At 42.9% G+C, this 17685-nt stretch overlaps 1 protein-coding gene across 5 annotated transcripts; it reads left to right on the top strand.

Annotated features, from left to right (window-relative positions):
* Positions 1-35: 35 nt before the first annotated feature.
* Positions 36-11891, top strand: LOC130381790 (uncharacterized). 5 transcript variants are annotated; one of them, XR_008895463.1, is made up of 5 exons: positions 36-177; positions 292-519; positions 7845-8061; positions 10370-10525; positions 10810-11870. XR_008895463.1 is itself a non-coding variant. In XM_056589562.1 (4 exons), exons 1-4 carry the CDS (start codon positions 39-41, stop codon positions 10920-10922), a joined length of 645 nt encoding a protein of 214 aa, XP_056445537.1. In that variant the 5' UTR covers positions 36-38; the 3' UTR covers positions 10923-11891. The 5 variants fall into 5 exon arrangements, 4 of the variants coding, with proteins under 4 accessions (XP_056445537.1, XP_056445538.1, XP_056445539.1 ...); XM_056589562.1 differs by lacking the exon at positions 7845-8061 and having other exon boundaries at positions 292-528; positions 10810-11891; XM_056589563.1 differs by lacking the exon at positions 7845-8061 and having other exon boundaries at positions 10810-11889.
* The last annotated feature ends 5794 nt before the right edge of the window (positions 11892-17685 follow it).

The following is a 17685-nucleotide window of genomic DNA, read 5'->3' as shown; positions in this document are numbered from 1 at the left end:
CCAAAGTGACTAATGCCAATAAATTACCCTGATTGAGTATGCACGTGGTTGCTGTCACCAATTATTCTAATCAAGCACTTTTGTTTTGTACGTGTAGAGCTTCACCAGAGCTTTTAGCAATGGCTCGGTTTTTCAACGTTTTGCTGGCATATGTAGGCCTAGCTGTAGTCCAATCAGGTAAGATCAAAAATATCCTATGTTTCACTACTTTTTGCATTGTAAGAATAAATCCTTCGGTAGTTGAATAATTTTAAAATATGTGAAATATATTACCCTCGTTTTCACAACTAGATTTAAAGAGTAGGCCTACTTCGCGCACAGACGGGTTGCCCTACCACTACCGTGGACAATGGATTCTCCCCAACGACGGTCATCCATACGGGGAACAATCAGAAGAAGACTCGCTTGAGGCACGGACCACCTGGCCCGCTGTGATGCAGACCGCTGCTCTGGTGGTCACCGAGCAGGAGGCTCCACAGCTGGAGACCAAGCAGGAGCCGCGCGACCTGGAGGAGCAGGGTGAGCAGGGTGAGCAGAAGGCCTGTAGGCCTACTGCAGTTCTCAATCATTGTTGGGACTGGAGCATACTATTGATGGATATTTCATTTTATGAATCTTGCACCAAATATTTTTAAAAATTATTATCTATTTTCTTATAACTTGATTTGGCCTAACCTTCTGTTTTGCACTGTTTAACCATTATACTGCCCATTAGACCCTTAAAGGCCCACTATGCAACAATTCTAGCCAAAATAACCTTAATTATGCAGGTTGAGAGTCGTTCTGATCGTTCTACAACCATTTCTGGGTCGTTTGGCGGGTGTTTCATTGCCCCAAGTCACTTCTCCAAGGAAAAAGCGAATACGCAACTTGCTGTGTTCGGACCCATAGATATATATAAATATCTATGGTTGTTCCGACTCCCCCTAGCGCATCTTGGCGGCTATGGAGGTAGATTTGTGTCTTTATTATGCAATCAAAAATAATAGGTTTGAGAGCAAAACTTTCCACACTGCAATCAAAAAATAGGTTTGAGAGCAAAACTTTCCACACTGCAATCAAAAAATAGATTTGAGAGCAAAACTATCGACACTGCAATCAACATTTTTTTTATTGCATGATAAATTAATGTGATAAAAAAAATATTAATGGGAATCCAAAAGTTTTGTTTGCGAATCCAAAAGTTTTGTTTGCGAATCCAAAAGTTTTGTTTGCGAATCCTAAAGTTTTCCTTGCGAATCCAAAAGCTTTGCTTGCTGTTGAGCTGAATCTCGTGGACGGGACCTACGCCGAAAGATGTAAGACGCGTCTCTATTGGCCAGTCTAACTGTGGATGTTGCCAAGCTGTCACTCCGATCGAGACTGGCCAATAGAGACGTGTCTTACATCTTTCGGCGTAGGTCCCGCCCACGAGATTCAGCTCAACAGCAAGCAAAGCTTTTGGATTCGCAAGCAAAACTTTTGGATTCGCAAACAAAACTTTTGGATTTGCAAACAAAACTTTTGGATTCCCATTAATCATTTTTTTATCACATTAATTTATCTTGCAATAAAACATTTTTTGATTGCAGTGTCGATAGTTTTGCTCTCAAATCTATTTTTTGATTGCAGTGTGGAACGTTTTGCTCTCAAACCTATTATTTTTGATTGCATAATAAAGACACAAATCTACCTCCATAGGCGGCGAAAGGGATTATGCAATTTTCTGCCGGTGTCATGCCAAATTTGTACCGGGCGCGTCATCCATACGTAATCCATTCCAAACCTGCCTGGCAACAGATGATCGCGTCGTCCATTGCCTGGCAATGGACGATCGCGTCGAATGACGTGAAATGTTCATGAACATTCGCAAACCTTCTATCTAGCGATCCGTTATCTGTATTGTGCTATTTCGTCCTTGACCAGCTTTAAACACTCAGTTTACTTTCTAAATTAAATACAATGTAAGTAAGTAAGTAAGTAAGTAAGTAAGTAAGTAAGTAAGTAAGTAAAGCTTTTTATTGTCCCCTAAGGGCGATTTTGTTTGCAGCAAGACATCAATAGACAACATAGGACAGAAAGTACAACATGACAGACCAAACATACATGCAGATAGTATATAGATAGTGCAGAGTGTATACAGGCATGCTGATAAGCATCCCTGCATGACATACCCATGTAAATCAGAATAATAATAATAACTACTATGTGTCAAATAAAATACCTTTCATACAGCAGGTAATCATACCTCACACTGCATCAAAAACACCATGTCGGCCCCGGGCTCCAAAATCTGAGTTCAGTAGAGAAATGGCACTGGGGGCAAATGAGAGTCTATATCTATTGGTTTTAACTGCAGGGAATCTGAAACGTGACTTAGAAGGTAACAACTGAAACTCAGGATGAAGAGGATGACCATTTGCTTATAAAATAGATTCTGCCTTTTTGTGGACAAATCTATTGTACAGGTCTGCTAGACTACTTTGCTTGGCACCTATGATTTTGCCACCGGCCTTCACTACTTTGGCGAGTGAGGCTTTATCCTTTACGTTCAGATTTCCGTACCAGCATATCATAGAAAAAGATAAAACAGATTCAATGTAAGATTTATAAAATATTCTCATAATGGTTTTATCCACATTGAATTTTGCCAATTTACGGAGGCAGGAGAGTCGCTGTTGGCCTTTCTTACATATATTCTCTGTGTTAAGATTAAAATTTAGCCTGTCATCAATTATGCTTCCCAGGTATTTATATGAGCCAACTACCTCTACAGGTTGCCCGTTTATAGCAGTGACCTGGGTAGGGTGGGACTTGCGCCTATAGTCAATGACCATGTCCTTTGTTTTTGATACATTCAAGTGTAAGTGAGCACTATCACACCAGGCTATAAAATCGTTTAAAACAGGACCATGCTCAGATTCTTTTCCATCTAAAAGACTAACAATAGCTGAGTCATCTGCAAACTTTAAAATATGTCTGTTTGTGTGCTGGCTACGACAGTCATCAGTGTATAAGATGTATAAAAGAGGGGACAGGACACAACCCTGTGGTGACCCTGTAGAGGACAGGAGCTTTTCTGAGTATACCCCATTTACCCTCACTCTCTGAGTTCTGTCTGTTAAAAAATCCAACCCACTAAACTAAAATCTAATTTAAAATTTCTTAACAGCTTATCAACTAAAATGTGTGGTTGAATAGTGTTAAAAGCTGATGAAAAATCAACAAATAAATTTTTTGCATGAGTGTTGCTCCCTTCAAGGTGCTTAAGTATCAGGTTAAGCAGAGTGTCTGTAGCATCCTCAACCCCTCGCCTGGCCCTATAAGCAAATTGTTGTGGGTCCAATAGATTCTCTGTTTTGATGAGGAGCACCTTTTTCATTAGCTTTTCAAAACATTTCATCACCAATGAGGTCAAGGCAATTGGTCTAAAATCATTTAAAACCTTAGGGCGACTGATTTTTGCCACTGGTACAATAGTCAAGTTTTTCCAAATTTTGGGGACTCTCTGTTGGCTCAAGGAGAGCTTAAATATGTAATAAAATATTGGACCAAGTTGTTCAGCGCACGAGGAGAGTAGGTGACCCCCTATGTTATCTAGCCCGGGGCTTTTCTTAACCTTTGAGTGTCTGAAGGTATCTACTACGTCATGCAAATCAAAGGGCGCTGGGGCACTATCCTTTAGGTCGTTTTTTTGCTCTAAAATGGCATCCTTAAATGTTGGTGAGTCAAACCTCAGATAAAACTCATTCAGCGTCTGTGCCAGCTTTCTATCACATGTGAACCCATCCAGCACCAAATGAGGATTTCTTGTTTTCTTTGTACCAATTATGGTTTTCATGCTATCCCAAGCAGAGCCTAAATTGTTGTTTAACAATTGGTCCTCTATCTTTTCTTTATAGCTCCGCTTTGCTCTTGCTATTTCATGTTTAACTTCCTTTTTTAGTTTTTCAACCTCCGGAAGGTTCCCTGCTCTAAATGCCTGTCTTTTCCTGTATAGCAGTGCCCTGAGTGCTTTCGTCACCCATGGTTTACTATTTGGGTACACCTTTACAGTTTTTTCAGGAATAACATTATCTTCACAAAAGGAGACGTAACAACTGACAACATCTGCAAGGACGTCAATGTTCGGACACGATTGCTTAAACATTTCCCAGTCTGTACACTCATAGCAGCCCTGCGGACTCAATTTGGATTCGTCAGTCCGGACTTTAACCCGCTTGGTGACCGTTTTTCCCCTCTGCAGTGCAGTGCAGTATGATGGGATAAGCTGAATACAATTATGGTCGGCCCCCCCAAGTGGGGGAAGGGGAATAGCTTTATATGCTCCTTTGATGGACCCATAACACAAGTCCAGCGTTTTGTTGAGTCTGGTAGGGCACTTAACATATTGGTAAAAGTTCCTTATGGTTTTCTGGAGAGAACAATGATTAAAATCCCCAAGGATCAGCACTGGAGCGTCGGGTGATATTGCCTTTAGTTTTTGGGTAGATTGCAATATAGTCTCTGAGGCATTGTCAGCGTTTGCCCTTGGATGGATATACACAACCATGACGAAAATTTGGGGGAACTCTCGGGGAAGATAAGGGGGGCGCAGTGATACGCACAACAGTTCAATGTCTTTAGTACACAGTCTTTCTCTTACAATAACATTTTTGCAGTATCTTTGGTTCACGTATAGGCAGACCCCGCCCCCTCGTGACATACCGGTCGCAGCGGCATCCCGATCAAGCCGCACGGGTGAGCCAAAGCTGTCAATGGCAAGTTCGGTGTCCGAATCCCTCTCCGACAGCCATGTCTCTGTGATCGCCAACAAGCAAGCGTCTCTGAATTCATGTTGGAATCTGACGTTGGCTTGCAGCTCATCGACCTTGTTTCGAAGAGACTGCGTATTCGAGAGAATTATGGAAGGCAAGGGGATACGGGAAAGGGGTTGTTTCCTTAGTCTTAGACGCAGGCCAGCCCGCTTTCCTCGCTTCCTGATCTTGCGGGGAAACGCGCCGGTAGAATCCCCTTTTCCACTTGTTTGATCGGCAAAACAGCTTAGATCGGGAACCACTAGATTCACACCACGAAGATCCTGAAAGTTACTCCATTGGAGAAGGAAGTCTTTGCTGTATGTTATGCGCTCCGGTTTAGTGAACCCGTTTAGGGCTTCCGCGAGATGGATCACTGTCCACAGAAGGAACAAGACGATTAACTCCATGATTTGATGCTTATCTGGTCAACTCAATAAAATATATTAAAAGTCAATTTATAAAATGATTTGTTGGCCAATTAAATACTGTGCATAAAAAGTGCATAAAAACACAATCACAAAAACAAACAAACAGAGTTTACGAACAGACGTGACTTGCTGCCGGTCGCTGCATGAGCATGCGCCCTCCGCATAAAGTAAAAACAAGTGTTATCTAGCGATCCGTTTTCTGTATTATGTCATTTCGTCTTTGGCAACATCAGCGTGAATGTTTTTTGAAACCCGCTTTAAACACTCAGTTTACTAGCTAAATTTGATTGAACAATTAAATACAATACAAATATAAAGTAAAAACAAGTGTTATCTAGCGATCCGTTATCTGTATTATGTTACTTTGTCTTTGGCAACATGAGTGCGAATGTTTTTTGAAACCTGCCCGGCAACGGACGACGCGATCATCTGTTGCCAGGCAGGTTTGGAATGGATTACGTATGGATGACACGCCCGGTACAAATTTGGCAGCCGGTACAAATTTGGCATGACACCGGCGACCCGCCGCCCACTCTCGCGGGAGTCTCGGGTCTCGCGATGTAACGAATTGCTTTACGGCACAGACCCCCAAAAACGGAACCGGCTCGATATAAACACAAGTAAGGGATTGTTACATTCATCATAGATCAGCCGACTAAAAAGAGAGAGACAGATAAACCCACCAATGTCGGAGGAAAAGAAGAAGAAGAGAAAAGGGAGACTGACCGACAGAGAGGCCAGACACGAGTAAACGTTGGACGAGCTTTTCAGGAATAGCGTGAACTGAAAGAAAAAGAAGACTGCAAATCAGACGCCGACTTGGCCGTGTTGCTTTTGAAATTCAAAGTACCCTTGCGTGAACTTTGTCTTCGTGGTATTGTTGATGTTGATAGTCTCTGTAAAAATGTGTTAGCTCGACCATTTTGTGGTTAGCCCTGTAAAAATGTGTTTTCTCGACTGTTTTGTTGTGAGCCCTGTATGTTTCTAGCTTGCTTGGTTGCAACCATGGAAACACCTTTGTTTCCATGGGGGTTTTGCTGTTCGTCTGTCTCGTCCCCCAGATACAGGCTGAATCCCCGAATCCAGGTTCTTGTTTATTTAGATTATTATGTTGGCCAACACTATTACACTGATTGTTCTGTTCAACCAAAGACAAAACAATTATAATCTAGGACAGGGGTTTTCAAAGTGTGAGAGGGTGAGCCCCCCCTCAGAGAAAAAAATTCAGCTGAGCCCCCCCCCCCCAAATATTTTTTTTCTAAAGACCTGTGTTTTGAAAGCTATCTTAATTATTTTACACATTTTAAACATCTCTGATCATAATTTTAAAACATTTGAAACATATTTTTTAAACATTTGAAACATATTTCTGAAACATTACAACATCTTTGTGCGTTTTTAAACACATTTCTTAACACAATTTAACAACTTTATCTAAGCATGTTTTAGCTTAACCTTTTTTTAATAGATTTGAACATCTTAATCTGTGTAAACTGCCAGTTTACACAGATTCATTCAGGGTCCCCGACTCTGAATTTTCAGAGTCGAATCAGATCTGCTTTTTCAGTCCAGAGATTCGACTATTCGGCGGGGTTTGTTTACCGGCGTTGCTATGGTGACCTAAATTATTATAAGCAACTGAAAACGATGCCGGTTTGAAACTAAAACTGTGATTCTGAAAAAAGTATAAATGCTATCAAAATTCCGTTTGGATAGTATTGAAGATACAAGTGTGTAGATTTGTTCAATGGTTTGAACGATGGTAAACGGTTGAAAAATGAATGAGTTACGATGTCTAGAACTAGGTGTATCAGAATGGGCAGACGTCTTCAATGAAAACAGCTGAAAACGAAGCGGTATGAAACTAAAACGGTGGTTCTGAAGAAATTTTAAATGAAATCGAAATTCTGTTTCGACATTATTGAAGATACAAGTGTGTAGATTTGTTAAATGGTTTGCACGAAGATAAACGGTTGAAAATTGATTTAGTTAGGTTACTTCTACAGTTGAAGTACGATTGATGATTTGAATCATGGACTTACAGGTTTTTCTTCGGGTTTATTTTTTTCTCACGTCGCGCCCCCCCTGAAGAACTCTGGCGCCCCCCCAGGGGGGGCGCGCCCCACAGTTTGAAAACCACTGATCTAGGATATAAATTCTCCCCGTCAAATATAAAAAAAGGATGCCTTTATGTTTAGTGCAATACAAATACACCATTTAAAAAATGTTATCGCCTTGTCTACACTTTATGAACATCTACTTCGGACATGGCTCCACGCATTCGCCGGCTTCTTTGAAAACAAATGCACATGGCTAGCGTAGAAGTGCATGGGGAAGGGTCTTCAACGAGTTGTTACGACAGTGTTGTAAAATATCCACTACGAAGCTGTAGGGGGCGCTGTGTAGAGAAAAGTGCGTGCGCAAACTAAGAAAACAGCGAAGAAATGGCCGATCCTGCATAGTGGGCCTTTAATGGTGGATGGAGGTTGGAGTAATTCCTCCTTTTGGGGTTGGAGTTCTCCCTGGGACCCCTGAGAGGGCTTATACATGTCTGGTGTAGCTGTTCTACACTGTAGCTGTTGAGGGCTATCAAACTAAATTGACGTGACATGACTTTTGACTATTTTATTCCTATTAGATGATGTTGAAGACTCTACCTGGTGGAAGGGTTTAGTGTTGGCAGCCGTCCTGTTGGTGTCTGCTATGGCCACTCTCAGCGTGGTCTATTACCTGTGTGTCTGGAGAGGCGGGCGGATCTACTACCAGCCCCAGCACGACCTTTCCTCTGGGATGTGAACAATATGAACTCCTGTAAATACGCTTCTTTTTGGAGCAATAAAATTACTTTGAAAATGGTAAATAGGCGATTCTCTCATTCATATTAACTTGTTGCTTTAATTTAATATCTGCTTCAGTTTTGAGATATCCTGCTTGCTCCAAGTCATTCTAACCATGCAGTTCACTCTACAGACTACTAGGGGACCCACTTTGTTGGTGAAGATAATATAAAATAAAAAAATATATAAACGCTTCTTTGCTGACTTTTACAGGTGGTCGTTACGGCGGACTCGTATGGCATGTTTTAGAATTTCGGTAGTTTATTTGGCAGTCGATTTTGTAGGCGGGTATTGTTCAGATGTCACTGCACTAGCCACGTCTCTTTGATTGGTGCCCCCCCCCCCCATACTGTTGAACACGAACCCTCACCGCACCCCATTCTACAGAGCAGAACCCCCTCACACACTGACCACAAAGGGAACAACATCCAACATTAACCTTGTGTTTGCTTTGCGTTTTGGATTTGTACAGATATTTAACATTAAAAAATGTTTTTGTTCTATAGGCTACTCTGCAAGTGTCAGTTATGAAAGGATATGTTTTGAAGTGAGCGGTACGGCTGTCGTGTTTTGTTTTTTTCACTATTGTCTTAAGACAATATTATATTTCTTAAGACAATATTTTCAATTGTGTAGGCTATACTTTAATCTATTTAGGGTTTATACCCGATTTAACATAGATTGGACTGTGTATACTGTCGTCTATTTAGGGGTTTCAATATTAGGTGGGCCGTGTATATGTGATATGGAAAACTTCCATTAGTTTTGACGAGTTTCGAAAATGATGGATCAGTTGTTGGCGTATTTGAGACGTCTGCTGGTGTGGTTGTGTACTGCAGATCTGCATTCGCCTTAGTGTGTGATGCCGTTGCTGGTCAGAAGAACAAGTTGAGGTGACATGTTGTAAGTTCGCAATGTAAAAAGCTCCCGAGGATTTCTACGTTTTAAGACCAAGAATGTATCTTTATTTGAACATCAGTATATTAGATGATTGCATTTTTCATCATTTATGTTATTGTTTTTAAACCTCGTCACTTGGTAGGGAGTTTGTTCATATTTTTAGTTCGTCCACAGGTTACTAGTAGTAAGCTATGTTGAATGTTCGCTGTCAATGAAAGTGTTTTGTTTTACTCGTTCAGATCCTGCTGTGCAAATTGCAAATACACCATTTAAAGACACCAATGGGGCAATTGCTCTGTCGCTAGGTTAGCCACTTTTTAGAGTTTAACGCGGTTTTAAACTCAAGAAGCCACGTGACGTCTTAAACTCCATTGCTGTTTCATATGTGGTTCCTCGGTTTAACCTGCAGATGCGTTATATTTGATCTCAATTGCTGTCTTCAGAGAAATTCGCATCACACTATAGGGCGTATTTTGTGCGTGTTAGTCTAATCTCGAACTGACGTGGTTTTAGAGGAGACTATGGTGCGTTTTAATATCCATCTGTCTCAGAGGTCCGATGACGTTGCCTAGCGACACACACAAACACGCCCCTTTTCCTCGGACGGCGAACTCGCCATCTCGGTTGAACTCAGTGGTGACCGAGCGAGGCTTCCGAGATAGAATTTAAGATGGATGCGCCCAGTGTGACATGTGAGTGAACTGTTTTCATTGTGTTAGGACCGCTTTGGTGGTTTAAATGGCAATTTCAATCACTCGTATTACTGTAATAACTTACTGCGTCCGTTTCTCTGCCTATGGGCATGGGAGTCGGTGTTGTGGTGAGGCCAATATGCAGAAGATGCATTGAAACATGAAATGAAGGGAAAATTGTAGAAGTTGAAATGGCTGCGTTTTCATACGGTGAGGCAATATTCATCATCATTTAAAAAATGTTACTGCTAGAAGCGTGTAGGATTGGACTTGATAGATGCTGTGGGGGTGGTAAAAAAAGTTTCAGATATAGCTCTGATTAGTGTTCCTTACCACTCGCCCGAACGGAGGTGGTTGTTGCATGCCTAAACATGGTCGTAATGTATTTAGGAGTGATGTTGGCCATGCTAAAGGCAGCAGGGATGAGTGCATAGTCCTAAAATAGTAGTAGTAGTAGTAGTAGTATCATTTATCGAATGATGAAGTGTATCAGAATGAGCCCTTTAGTGGCAAGCCTAAAGGGTTAACCTGATATAGTTATATGTAGCCTACCTAAACAAACTACGGTTTTACTAGAAAAGTGCTTTCAATGGGTGAAATCAATGTCAATGTTGTAGTGTGTGCTGAAATGGTAGCCTATTTGAATTTGCAGTGTGATAAAGTGTGAATGATAACTGTGCATCTTAGAACATTGCCCAAAAGACAGAGTGTAATATACAGTGTTTCAATTTTAGTGTTTGTTGATCAGAGCAACATGCTGCTGTACTTGGACCAGGAGAGGACCCGTCCCTTTCCTGGGCCCTTGTTTCAACAACAAGAGAACCCAGCAACATACTACTTGGACCAGGGGCTCAGGCATTCCATTAGCTTGGTGTGCATTCAAAGCACAGGTGAGATAGTGATAAGCATAATTAAGAATGAAGTATGCACAGCATAAACCACAATAATGCTTGAGCCAGGTATAGAAAGCAAAGATCCAGAGGCAGACCTGGGAGGTGAAAGACCCACAGCACACCACACGGTTGTTCAAAGCTTCAAAGTGTATTACAGGAACCACCCAGTGTTTATATGTCTAAACAATCATTGATTAAAGTATTACAATTAAGTTGACAATTGACAGTGTCCCATGGGAATAATGAATTTACTTCACATGTGTCTTTTCTGTCTGATTCAGCCCCCGCCCCTCTGCCTTCAAATGCTTCACTGCCCCACTCCCTTCAAATGCCCCACTCCCTTCAAATGCCCCACTGCCTTCAAAGGCCTCAGTTGTCACTGAGACTTTCTTGAAGGACCACACTCTATTCCTAATTGACCGCAATTAGAAGCAGAGGGTAGGGGCCCTCCCAGGTCCCTCCAGGACCTGAGCCAGCGCCTGAAGCTGGCCAGGAACTCAAAGAAGCTGCTGTGGGAGGAGATTGCTGGCAAGCTGACCAACCATTTCAAACATACCTTTCCCCCAGACAAGGTAGCTCGCAAATGGAACACGTTGGTGGAGGCGTACAAAAAATTGAAGGACCACAATTCGTCCACAGGGAGGGGCCCTGGTAAATTTCAGTTTTATACTGAGATGGATGACCTCATGGGAGGTCACCACGACATAGTCTTCCCTGTTGTGGGAACAGCCATGGGCCTGGATGTGCGCAGGCCAGGTGCCCTGCAGGTCAGTGTGTCTGCACCAGATGCCATCACCTCCTCCGTCATCCCGCGGTGCTCCTCACACAGCTACCACCATGCCCCCTGCTGACACCCCAAGGAGACCACGCAAGCGCCAGAGGGAGGAGGACCTGTTGGCGTTCCTTAGGGAGTCCGAGGCAGCCTCCCAAGCGGCCGCCCAAAAACGGCACGCTGAGACCCTGGCACAAATGAAGGAAGCCCAGGAGGGGCTCCAGAGTTTGCTTGGCCAGATGGTGGAGAAGATGTGAAATCATTTTGTTTCTTTTTCATTGGAAATGTTAATGTATTTTGGTTAATGTTCAAATCTTTTATAGATATTTTATATTATATTTTATGTAATTTGATATATTGTATTTAATGCCTTTTTACTGTAAATAGTTGAGAACACTGAAAGCACTGAAACCTGTTCACTTTTCCCTGTTTTGTTGTTTGTCCGTGGGCCCTGTTTTGTTGTTTGTCCTTGGCCCGGAGGATAGAAAGAGGAAACAAGGCACACTTCTGTGCAATATCAATTGTTTTCAATAAAATCTAATTTGAATATCAACCAAGCCTTGTCATGGTTGAATGTTACCAGTTACAAGAAAAACCTCACTGGCCTGTGAAGCATTAAATTTAACACTGTATTACAACGCCTACAAATACATGAACATGACATCACATAATGTAGCATGTGCCCTCTACTCTACTATTAAAGAATATACTTTACAGTAATGTTAGGAGAGTGCTTTGTATCTAGCCCAACTCTGGGTTAACTGTTGGTTTAAGTTTAAGCCAGTTCTAGGTACGACTTGAAGGGGGAGAAAATTGACACTGACAAATGGTTTCAAAGGTGTAAAAAAACTACCGTATTGGTCCGAATATAAGACAGCCTTTTTTCCCCTCGAAATGGGTCTGAAAAAGTTTGGTCGTCTTATATTCGGGGTCTAGTATTCAGAGCGCAGTTTCTCTTCTTCGCCTCTCCCTTTTAATGTCAATACACATTCGCGGCCGCAGGTTGCGCCAGAAATTGGTTCCGGGAAGAAGTAGTCCAGCGTCCTTAACAACAATTAGAGACAAGTGGCTCAAAAGTGGGTCAGGTCAATCAACAACAGCGGAGGAGCTATGATGCCAATTTTAAAATAATGGTCGTCAATAAGGCAGAGTCAAGTAACAACTGCCAAGCTGCCAAGAAGTTTGGGGTCACGGAGTGTAACGTAAGAAGATGGCGAGCACCAAAATAACGTCTCAAAGACGTCAACAGTCGGCGCAAATCCTACCCTGGTCCTCAAAGTGGCCGTTTCAGTGAGGTTGACTTGAGAGTTTTTGAATACGTCAGAGAAAACGCGCTTTGGGCGGAGCCGGTGGAAGCGGAGCAGCTGGGGAGCGATGACAGCGAGAGCAAACACAGCGGGGCAGAGGACGTGTGTGAGCGATAGAGAGAGATCGGAGGAGAAGTTTGGCGAATTTTAGTTAAGTTTAGTTAAATATGTGGCCTGTATTTTTCTATGTTATTTAAAAATGTTCCCAATGTTGCTTGATTATTGCTTGATATTAATTTTGAATCATACTGTACATATTTTGCCTTGAAAGTGCCGTGGCCTTTACTGGCATTATTATTATTGTCATTAATATAATATATTATTGTGTTTAATTCACTGTTCTTTGTTCTGCAAATCTGCTCTGCAAATCTTTTTGTCTAAATGTTTGCGTTGAAAAACGGGGGGTCGTCTTATAATCAGGGTCGTCTTATATTCGGACCAATACGGTATATACATTTATTAGATGACAATGGTCAAAACTACTCGTTCCCTTCCTCCTGTCTTGGACAGCCCGTGGGGTGTTCATCACAGCCATCCACAGTTTCAAGGGCAAAGTTGTGCAAGAAGCATGCAGCCATGATTATCATCACCACTATATCCATCCTGGTGTTCTGCAGGTCTCTTAAGCGGCGCCACTTGCACTTCATCCTGCCAAAAGCCTGTTCAACGATCACCCTCCCCCTGACTGATGTAGAAATTCTGCTGGTGGTCAGCATCGGTGAGGGCCCCGTTGTCGCGCTTTGGGGTAATAATGAAGGGGAAGGCCTGACCAATGTAGGCACTGTCACCGAGCAGACGATAGTCCTCCATCTTCTCCTGCCAGTTTGCGTAAAAAGTGGAGCCCCGCAGCATCCTGGCATCGTGCACCCTGCCTGGTGGTCCAGCAAAGATGTCAATGAAACGGCCTTCATCATTGACAATACCCTGGAGGAGGACAGAGTAATAACATTTTCTGTTTATGTAATCCCCTCCTCTGATGGGTGGCCTCTGGACCCTGATGTGGCAACCATCTATTGCCCCAATGACTCCATCGAGGCCAGAGATACGCTGGAAGGCAGCAGAAGACATCCTCTTGTCACAGCATCTTGGCCAAGAAACAAAGTGTGGGCCGATCCCTGACATGATAGTCAGCACTTGAAGGATGGCTGTGTGCGCCGCTGACTGGGAGATGTTAAATTTATCAGAAATCTCTCAAGCTGTTCTGGTTGGCCATATACCAGAGAAACATGAGGGCTTTTTTGGGAACAGGCAAGGTGGGAAGTACTGTGCAGGCCGCCCTCCTGAAGCAGTCGAAGGAGCTGCTCAAACCTGGATCTTCTGATTCGGAAATGGCGGGCAAATGTATGGTCATCCATATCCAGCATGACCTCCCACTCCGTTCCAGACTTCAGGATGACCTGCGGTCTGGACTGCAGCACAGCTGTTACCACAGCCCTACGTGAATGACAAAAGAAATAAGGAAAATTTAACAGTGCATACTACTTTTCACTGAGTTTGCCAGCAAAGTTTGCATCTTGCACAACTTGTCATATAAATAAATAGATAGCTAGATAGAGATACTTTATTTATCTTGAAATAAATTAAGGTGTCCAGTAGCATACACATCAAGGCACAAAGACAATGACATCCATACAAATAAACAAACAAATGCTAACCTATCCCAACAATATATACATCCTACCCTATGACATTCATACAACATACATACTACCCAAAAGCAAAGGGAGACATAAAATATGTGCCACTACAGTGAATTGAGTTTATGATATGTTACATATTAAGGAGGAGTGTGGATTAAAAGCCGACAGGCGCAAGGGAATCATAGTGCAAAGGTGCAGTGCACAACAGAGGGTCCAGAAACATGCATGACACATTATCTTTACCTTTTAAGTGCATATATTTATATTGACAAAAACGTTCAGTAGAAGAGCAACACTGCAAGGAGTTCCATGTCACCTTTAGCTACGTCGTCCATTTTTTAAGCCCATTTCCTGCTAGCTAGCATGCCAATCTACTATCACGCGACTCCAACGCTTTCACTTCACTAAATATACTGAAATATGAACATACCTTCTGCGTCTTGTGTACTCTTCCTTGAATTCTTCGTCGAGGTCGTGTAGGTGAAGCACATACTTATTTTGGAGTGCCTGGTAGTCGGCCAATGCTACTGCGACAACAGCTTTCCGGGTGGCGTCCATGAATTTCTCCGACGACCTAGGCTCAAAACATAATAAAACGATTTTAGTGTGGGCGTGGCGTCAGATCCGAGATCCGAGTCGGCTCGCAGAGAATACTCGAACGCAGCATAAACCAGTTTGCAGGATGTAACAAGGCTCCATCATAACCGACACACATACACACACACACACACAGAATTAGTTTCTGAATTCTTATTAATAGGTATGATAAATTTACACTTATTACACCAGTAGGCCTTCAGTACAATATAGGAGTTGCTTAAAGTGCCCAACTCAAACTCTACAAAGAATATCACGGGGCCCAGGTCTTGGTCGCGCTGCTCAGCAATAGCTTTACGCGCTTCTATTTTCAAGCGCTTCCATCGATTTTTTAAATATGCTGGACTGCTCGGTCTTCTGCTGGGAAATCTACAGTTGAATGTGTTTGACAGATTATCCCAAACAGCCTTTCTTCGGAGGGTGGTGGTGGTTTCTTTCCTTGGATTTTCAACCGTGTCCACAACACCTCGAATGCAGTGCAGCAAATATAATTGTTGCTCCTCGTTGAAGTTCTCTATCCGCGACATATTCATCGACATGATCCTAACTCTCCTTCTCCAAGAATTTATAGGCGTGACTTTACCCTAATTACTTGCATAGGCCTATTAGTTTGTCTTCAATTAATTAAGCAATCACGTTTGCATACATCCGCCAAGAGATAACAATGAAAAGTAATTGATTGATAGTTGCGGGCAGATTCCAGACTCAGATTTCCACAAAAAGTAGCCTAGACTATTTCATAATATATGTCAACATTATTAGCGTTTTATTTATTATAGTTTTATTATATTAAAGTTCACTTTACATTGCCATTAAGTTTTTGTTGGTAATTATAGCACAAAATGCATCCACCATTAAAGGGACTCTGACCTTTGTTGCATTTGAGAATTACAGCACATTCAAATCATCCCGCCTTCCTCCAATGCCCCACCCCCTAAGCGTACAAAACTAAGCGTTATTTTTTAGAGTACTGTAACGACCTCGCCGGTGACATAATGATGTCGAGTCATTAGTAGTTGAAGGTAGTTTTAATGAACCAAAACCAGGTCACTGAAACCCGTAACATTGTAACCAACGGCAGAAAACCGACACAAAACAAACCCCGGTTACCCCGGCAACCCCCAACACGGTCTCACTCGCGTGCAGGCCCCCACCCTCCTGTTCTTCCAAGGCCCTCCCCCAGCTTACCTAATGATTCGCCCCCACGCTGATTGACAAGAAGAACATTACAATACATACACATAGAACAACTGGCATAGCGGACAACGAAATATAATGTAACACATAACACACAAACTATTTAACTGTCCCAGGGTCGCTACAGTACAAAAGTTCTAGACTCCCATGGGTTATGTTTAGACTCCCATGGGTTATGTTTAGACTCCCAGGGGTCATAATATCTACCAGGGGTCTAGTAAACAAGAAGTCCGAAGAAGACGAGTCCGAAATGGGTCCCGTAATCGGACTGAGTGGTGCGGTTGGGTGCCAACGTTCTGGAGGTCTTCCTGTAGCTCCAGAGTAGCGGGACAACGTCGCGTCTGAGTCCGAAATGGGTCTCGTAATCGGACTGAGTGGTGCGATTGGGTGCCAACGTTCTGGAGGTCTTCCTGTAGCTCCAGAGTAGCGGGACAACGTCGCGTCCGAGTCCGAAATGGGTCCCGTAATCGGACTGAGTGGTGCGGTTGGGTGCCAACGGTCTGGAGGTCTTCCAGTAGCTCCAGAGTAGCGGGACAACGTCGCGTCTGAGTCCGAAATGGGTCCCCTAATCGGACGGAGTGGTGCGGTTGGTTGCCAACGGTCTGGGGGTCCTGAGAATCATCCAGGGGAGCGGGACCACTTGGCTTCTGAGGCCGAATCGGGTCCCCTTGTCGGACTGAATGGTGCAGTTGGTGGCCAACAGTCTGGAGGTCTTCCTGAGGCTCCAGAGGAGGGTAACTCTGAGTCTGAGTCCGAGATGAGTCCCCTAATCGGACTGAATGGTGCAGTTTCAGTACGCCGTGGACCACTTTGGTCTGCCATCGTCAGTCGCTACGGTCGCTACTCGCTACTGTCTGCCGTGGAATCAAAACAAACCCTCTAGTTGAGGACGCGCCTTGATGACGCGGGCCCGAATGCGCCACAAGAAGCAGACGGAAAACCTTATATATCCATGCAGCAAACAGACAGGTCTGTCGGCCAATAAGGTCATTCGGTCCGAAGAATTTTATTGGTTGAAGTTTTCACTAAATATTATGAGAGTAAAATAAATGTTTGTTTTTACTCCTGGTGGGTCTGTCTTGCATATTAGAGTGTTATTACCTTATTAATACCAATTTAACCTTATCCAAAAAAAGTGTAAAAATGCAACAAAGGTAAGAGTCCCTTTAAGTTAAGACTGCATCTGCTGGGATATACTAGAAATCAGAGTACTTCCGGTTTCCAAGCAGTTTAAACCGAGTCAGCTAGGAATCAGCTGATCCTTTACGAGTCGTTACACAGCAATCACGTTCATCCTCGTGCGCAGCTGCGTGTTAAACTCCAAAACCTCAGTTTTAAAGGCCCACTATGCAACTTTTTTAGCCAAAATTACATTAATTATGCTGGTTGAGAGTTATTCTGATGGTTCTGCAACCATTTCTGGGTCGTTTGGTGGGTGTGTCATTGCCCCATGTCACCTCTCCAAGGAAAAAGCGCATATCGTCGCTGTCCGATGAAACTCACGTACGTCCAAAACGGTTACTTTTCAGGAAATGAAAAAAACACCCTAATTTCAAAGCAGTTGAACGTAGCGTTGTCATACTTGGTACGTCATCTTTAAATGTAGTCGTAATATTGCCAGTGTGATGGTATAGTTCACATTTT

Source organism: Gadus chalcogrammus, chromosome 4 (genome assembly GCF_026213295.1).
Source record: "Gadus chalcogrammus isolate NIFS_2021 chromosome 4, NIFS_Gcha_1.0, whole genome shotgun sequence".
NCBI classification, from domain to species: Eukaryota; Metazoa; Chordata; class Actinopteri; order Gadiformes; family Gadidae; genus Gadus; species Gadus chalcogrammus.
Note: the sequence above shows the minus strand (reverse complement) of the source record. Positions and strands in the feature narration are given on the sequence as shown.

What these genes read in the sequence shown, in the direction of transcription:
- LOC130381790 (XM_056589562.1), top strand. Translation starts at nt 39, where the DNA reads ATGCACGTGGTTGCTGTCACCAATTATTCTAATCAAGCACTTTTGTTT. An exon ending in CCTAGCTGTAGTCCAATCAG is followed by an intron (nt 178 to 291) that starts GTAAGATCAAAA and finishes TTTCACAACTAG; the next exon opens with ATTTAAAGAGTAGGCCTACT. An exon ending in GGTGTGCATTCAAAGCACAG is followed by an intron (nt 10,526 to 10,809) that starts GTGAGATAGTGA and finishes TGTCTGATTCAG; the next exon opens with CCCCCGCCCCTCTGCCTTCA.